The sequence below is a fragment of the Lepus europaeus genome, chromosome 23 (genome assembly GCF_033115175.1).
Source record: "Lepus europaeus isolate LE1 chromosome 23, mLepTim1.pri, whole genome shotgun sequence".
NCBI lineage: Eukaryota > Metazoa > Chordata > Mammalia > Lagomorpha > Leporidae > Lepus > Lepus europaeus.
In genome coordinates, this window is record NC_084849.1 from 29,601,526 (window position 1) to 29,608,440 (window position 6,915).

General features: G+C 40.4%; 1 protein-coding gene across 1 annotated transcript in view; it reads left to right on the plus strand.

The window, feature by feature from the left end:
- The window catches only part of LOC133751980 (zinc finger protein 260-like), a 31,665-nt gene extending 26,250 nt beyond the window's left edge, over positions 1-5,415 (plus strand). Inside the window, 2 exon segments of the mRNA XM_062182261.1 lie at positions 587-2,180; positions 2,182-5,415. Of these exon segments, the coding sequence (XP_062038245.1) occupies positions 587-2,180; positions 2,182-2,332 (1,745 nt within the window). The 3' untranslated portion in view covers positions 2,333-5,415.
- Positions 5,416-6,915: the final 1,500 nt, after the last annotated feature.

Below are 6,915 nucleotides of genomic sequence, written 5' to 3' on the forward strand. Positions count from 1 at the left end.
TGCTAGACAGTGGATAAATATTTTTACTAAATATTTGTCCACTCTTTAAAATCACATATACTTGTTTCGTCTTTGTGTACAGTGAAAAGTCAGTAAGAGGAGAGATTTTCTACTAGCTCACTCTGCAGATGCCTACAATAATTAAGTGTGACAAGTCTGAAGCCAAAAGCCTGGGGTTCCTCTAGTTCTCTCTGACGTATTACAGGGGACCAAGCACATGAACCATCATTTGCTGCCTTCCAGTTTACATAAGCAGATGTATTGGAAGCAGAGTAGCCAGGGCTGAAACTTGCACTGTTTTGTGGTAACACGTTACCACAAAAGCCATTCTGCCATACTTTAAAAAAAATTCAGGTAGTAAACAAGATTATGATGAACTTTGGGATATGTATTGATACAAATTAATATATCCATGTATTAGGGAGAAAAAAACCAATATAATGGTCATAAATTAGGATCTTGTACTGATTTTGTTAAAATCTTATGCCACTTGGATAACAAGTAACTTCATTCCCTTTACATGAATATGCTGGATGAAACAGTTATATGTGATTCAGTGACCTGGTTATTTTTTTTCTCCTTTCAGTTTCTATAAAAAGGGATGACCTGACTAGGATCAACCAGGAAAGTCAGGACGAAAATCTGAATCAGGATGTAATGACAAATAATAAGACATCAACTCCCAAGAGAGTTGAATTAAGAAAAACACTTAATTTAAGTTCAAGCCATATTCCAAAAATGAGAAATAGTGAGCATGGAAAAGCTTCTTTCCAGAAATCATACCTCACCATACATCAGAAAATTGAGACAGAGGTGAGACCTCATAAATGTGATGACTGTGGAAAAGCCTTTGACCAGAAGACAAACCTCATAACGCATCAGAGAATCCACAAAGGGGAAAAATCTCATGGATGTAGTGACTGTGGAAAAACCTTTCGCCATAAGTCAAGCCTCATAACACACCGGAGAATTCACACAGGTGAGAAACCTTATGAATGCAATCACTGTGGAAAAGCCTTTGCAGTTAAGTCACAACTCATCATACATCAGAGAATTCATACAGGGGAGAAACCTTATGAATGTAATGACTGTGGAAAAGCTTTTAGCCAGAAATCAAACCTCAATATGCATCAGAGAATTCACATAGAGATGTATGCTTATGAAAGTAATCACTGCGGAAAAGCCTTTGGCCAAAAGTCAGAGCTCATAAAACATCAGAGAATTCACACAAGGGAGAAACCTTATGAATGTAATGACTGTGGAAAAGCCTTTGCTGTTAAGTCACAACTCATCATACATCAGAGAATTCACACAGGGGAGAAACCTTATGAATGTAATGACTGTGGGAAAGCCTTTGCCCAGAAATCAAACCTCATAACACATCAGAGATTTCACAAAAAGGAGTATCCTTATGAAAGTAGTGACTGTGGAAAAGCCTTTGGCCAAAAGTCAGAGCTCATAAAACATCAGAGAATTCACACAAGGGAGAAAACTTATGAGTGTAATGACTGTGGAAAAGCCTTTGGCTATAAGTCAAGCCTGATAATGCATCAGAGAATTCACACAGGGGAGAAACCTTATGAATGTAATGACTGTGGAAAAGCCTTTGCTAGTAAGTCAAAACTCTTCAGTCATCGGAGAATTCACACAGGGGAGAAACCTTATGAATGTAGTGACTGTGGAAAAGCCTTTGGCCGTAAATCACTACTCATTGATCATCAGAGAACTCACACTGGTGAGAAACCTTATGTATGTAATGATTGTGGAAAAGCCTTTGCTAGTAAGTCACCACTCTTAAGACATCAGAGAATTCACACAGGTGAGAAACCTCATGAATGTAATGACTGTGGAAAAGCCTTTGTTGCTAAATCAGATCTCATCAAACATCAGAGAATTCACACAGGGGAGAAACCTTATAAATGTAGTGACTGTGGAAAAGCCTTTGGCCAGAAAGGAAGACTCACTATTCATCAGAGAATTCACACAGGGGAGAAACCTTATGAATGTAATGACTGTGGAAAAGCCTTTGTCCAGAAATCAAGACTCAATACACATCAGAGAATTCACACAGGGGAGAAACCTTATGAATGTAGTGACTGTGGAAAAGCCTTTGGCCAGAAAGCAAGACTTAAAAGGCATCATAGAATTCACATAGAGGAGTATCATTATGAATGTAATGACTGGAAAAGCCTTTGCTAGTAAGTCACAACTCTTCAAACATCGAAGAATTCACACAGGGGAGAAATTCATGAATGCAATGACTGTGGAAAATCCTTTGCCAGTAAGTCACAACACATCATATGTCAGAGAATTTACACGTTCAGAAACCTAACGAATGTAATGACTGGAAAAGCCTTGGCCAGAAGTCAAACCTCAGAACACGTCAGAGAATTCACACAGGGGAGAAACCTTATAAATGCAATCACCGTGGAAAAAGCCTTTGTCCAGAAGTCAAAACTCAGATAGGGGAGTATCCTTCTATGTAATGACTATGCAAAATCCTTTGGCTGTAAGTCAGAAATCTTTATCAGATAGTTCACACAAGGGAGAAAACTCATGAATGTAATGATTGTGGAAAGCATTTTGTTATCAGTTTTAACTCCTCAGACATCAGAGAATTCACGGAATTTCCCTCCCAGTCACAAAAGGGAGAACCTTATGAATATAACAAATGTAGAAAACCTGTTTCATGTAAATTACACCTCTTCAAACAGGAGAATTCACATGAGGAGAAATTTTATATATGTAATTACTCAGAAAGCCATAATTCAACCCTCATTGCACATCATGAAATTCATATTGATTGTAGGTTACCTGGCTGTAATGGTTTTGGAAGGCTGTGGCTGCTGGTGACAGGGTAGTTGGTATTGGCACTACAGCCAAGGATGCTGTTGTTCTTGCTGTTACTGCTGCCCCTGAGGGTGTCTGAATAGGGCTGTGCCTGTGTGGTAGCTGCAGCTGCCATGATATTGACAGTTTCTAGGGATCCAAGTTGTAACAGCCTCAGTTTTTGGAGTTCTTGTTACACTGGCTATTGTTAACCCAGCATATCTGGTTGTATTCATTACCTGCAGTGAGGTGGAGAACTCCTTGGTAGTCATCTCCTCCACCACTTTCTCCACCTTGGTTCTGAAAGCCTCATTGGTTACCTCTAGGGAACCTCCATCATCATAGTGCTGGAAGCCATCACCACCTGGAAACCGTCATCACCTCAGTAGACAATGCAGTTTTCAGGGTTGGCCCAGCCTTGTGGCTGCCTCATTGTATTTCCTCACCAGCTTGTAGGCTTCTCCTGCAGTCCAATGGACAGAATCTCATCCAGAAAGTCCCTGATGTCTGGCAGTGTGAATGCAGCTTTCATTTCTAAGACCACATGATATAGGTCATCCTTCCCGTCCTTGTCAATTTGGTTTTTTATTTTGTCTTTTAGGTCCTCCACAGTGGTTCGATGTCATAAGTGATCTTATTTTATTTATGAGTTTCCTTTGTGTTCAGATGAATATTAGTTAATTTTTTTCAAGTTAGAAATTGTTAGATCTTTATGACAAACATTATACAAAGAACTTATAGCTTCTTATATGTGTTAGAAACAATAGTTCACATGCAGATGTTAAATCCATGTTTTCACTGAACTAGTGATTTGGTTCAGATTTTAGGTGCAGGGGTTAATTATTTCTAAAATGGTATTTGAACAAAAATGTGCTGTTTTATCAATCTTTCAACTAGATTCTTATTCCTGTAAATCAGAACTCCACATTCATTCATTGTTCCCTTTCTCTATTTTCCATTATGTATATCTTTGAGGATGAAAATCTTTGCAGAGAATTCCTGTTTAAACATTACTCTTTTTGGGCTGTTGCTGTAGCAGTGAAGCTGCTGCAGGAAGTGCAGCATCACATATGGGCACCAGTTCAAGTCCTGGCTGCTCCACTTCAAATCCAGTTCTCTGCTATGGCCTTGGAAAGCAGTAGAAGTTGGTCCAAGTCCTTGGGCCCCTGCACCCATGTGGGAAGACCCAGTGGAAGCTCCTGACTCATGGCTTTGGATCAGCACAGCTCTGGCTGTTGTGGCCAACTGGAGAGTGAACCTGTGGATGGAAGATCTTTCTGCCTCTCCTCTGTGTAACTCTGACTTTCAAATAAAAAAAAAAACTTTAAAAAATACCCTTTCCTATGAATTTCTATTGGATATTCCTGTAAGAGATACTACTAAGCTTTTTACCCTCTTCATCTGTTTTTGAATGTATTTCTCGAGGCTAAAGTAATTTATTGTTCAATTAGTTCTTTTTCACTTGGTTGAAGAGCAGAGACAGATTGAGAAAGTGTGTGATTTCCCATCCACTGATTTATAATTCATACGGCACCCTGGGCTGAACCAGATCAAAGCCTGAAGCCAGGAACTCAGTCTAGTCCTCCCACATATGTGGCAGGCATCCAGTCACTTGAGCTATAATTTGATGAATCCCATAGTATCAGGATGGTGAGTTTGATTGCTAAACTAGAATCCAACCACAGCCACTGCAATATGAGATGTGATAAATCCAAACAACATGTTACGTGATGTACCAAATGTGCATCCCTAGTAGACTTATCCTTAATGTCTGTTTTTTAGGTCTGTAGTAATTCTGCCATAATTTTGAGAGTGAGATTACTCTGTTTTGTTCCATAACTTTGCATAAATGTGCTGTGTAATATTTCCAGATTAATTTGCAATTTTTCCTAATAGCCCTTACAGAGTCCTTGCTTTCACAAATTAGCTGAAGTGTGTGACTCCTCAGAAAGATTTAGGGGGTCTGTGTTTAGCAAGCAGACATGTAGCACCAGTGTCCCATATTGGCACTAGTTAAAGTCTTGGGTATTCTACTTCCCCTCCAGCTTCCTGCTAATGTTCCTGGGATAGCCCAAAAGATGTCCCAAGTCCTTGGGTCCTTGCTACTACATGGGAGACATGGAAAAAGTTTCTTTATCCTAGCATTGGGTTGGCTCACATCTGACCTTTGTGACCACTTGGGTTGTAAACTTGTGGCTAGAAGATTATCTTTCTATATCTATGTATCTATGTTGCTGTGGATTCATTCTGAGAGGAGAGGTGTAATGGGGGCTAGAGGCATGGAATCATGACAGACACTGGGAGTTGGGTGAAAGTGGGCTAGAGGTGAACAGCTCACAGAATAATTTCAGTTAGTGCAGCAGCTTATATAGCCGAGGCAGCCAATCCAGGCAAGGGTCGGTTTATGCCGTAACCAATTACTGCCTGTTGCTAGGCAGGATCCTTTGCTAGGTGGGTTCCACCACCATTTCCTGAATAACTAAAGCTCTTGCCAGTGCCATCTTGGCATGGCCTTCTCAGTCCACTATGTGTGTATCCCCTTTCCTTCTCCCCACTCCCTTTGTCTCTAACTCTGCTTAACAAATAAATAATAAAGAAAATTGAAATTTAAGTTATCTGTATTCATTTTTTTATATTACACAGTACATTCATTGTACCCTAGAGTGTGTAATACAGACATTGGTATGGAATGTAGGAAAAGGGACAGATATTCTAAAAGTGTTTACTCCTTAGAGTTCACTTCTCATAGACTATTCCATGGAGGCTGGTCTTGCTACCACGGTAATCAAAGGGAACAGAACATCAGTCAACCAAGGAAAGGTGCTGTAGTTCTGAGCCAAAGCTTCCAACACAGTGTATGAAGCTATGTTTGGCTTGAATAAGAAGGGCCCTACTGCTTCTCTCTTCCTCCATCCTGAATGTAGGTTGCAATCACAAAGATCTCACCCCTTTTCTGTACACTGAAACTCCCTGAACCTTGCTATCAGAGTCCTGAAAAACTGCTCAGGAAAGTAGTTTCTTTAGGGAACTACACCTTGCCATTTTCTCCTTTACTTATCACAAGTAAATAAGACTTTCCAGCAACTTGCAGTTGAAGCTGATGATTCAGGGACATCCCAAATGGTTGGATTTTTTGTGCAGTTTTTGAGGGTGCCAGGAGGCTCCTCTCCCTTTCAGGGTGGAGTTCTCCAGTAACTTGCATGAGGAAGCTGATGGCTTCTCTTTAAACAGAGTTTAATGCTAGTTGTTTTCCATCAGGTTCCTCAATACAGGTCATGTGCTGTGGCAAGGTTTGAAGTCATAAGAGAAACCACAGGCACAAGAGTGGCAGGCTTGAGCTGGATGGGACTTAGTACTAACAGCTGGATCAGAAGGCTTGAACCACATTTCTACTAGGAGCAGGAACTGGAAACCCTGGATTTCTCTGCACATGAAAAGTTTCTATCTGTAACCCTTAAGGACTATGTGCCTTCATCTAGGCCAACAGTGGTTCAGGGGTCAATACAGCAAGTATAAGAGTTAAAAGATAGGAGAGGCGTCATTTTGAGGTCTCAGGAAGAGGAAGAAAATAGCACATAAATTCAACCTGATAAACTGTTGATTCATCTCCAGTAAACAGAGCAGATGCAGAGGAATTGACAGAATGGAGAGGCTTCACCTGACATCCCACGGGGCCTAAGAATGTCCCTGTGGTGAGTCCAACTCATCCTTTCTTGCAGTTACTGAACACAAGACCGTGTCATCAGGATGTGACAGCTGAATATCCTGAGTGGTGTCAGTGCTTTCTTCTTGGAGTCTCTGACCCCTACTAGCTTGAGGTCTTCATCTAACTCAGCACTCTCCTCAGGAGTAGCTCTTACAAGGACATGAAATTTTGCAGATGTGTAGATTGCTGATTTTCTTTTTTTTTTTTTTTTTTTTTAACTTTTATTTAATGAATATAAATTTCCAAAGTATAGCTTATGGGTTACAGATTGCTGATTTTCATGGCACATCTAGCACCTGACGTAACACTTGATTCCATCTATTTTTAGACTGGGCTCTCTCCCCAAGGAAGGACCAGAGTGGAATGTTGAAGAAACTGGG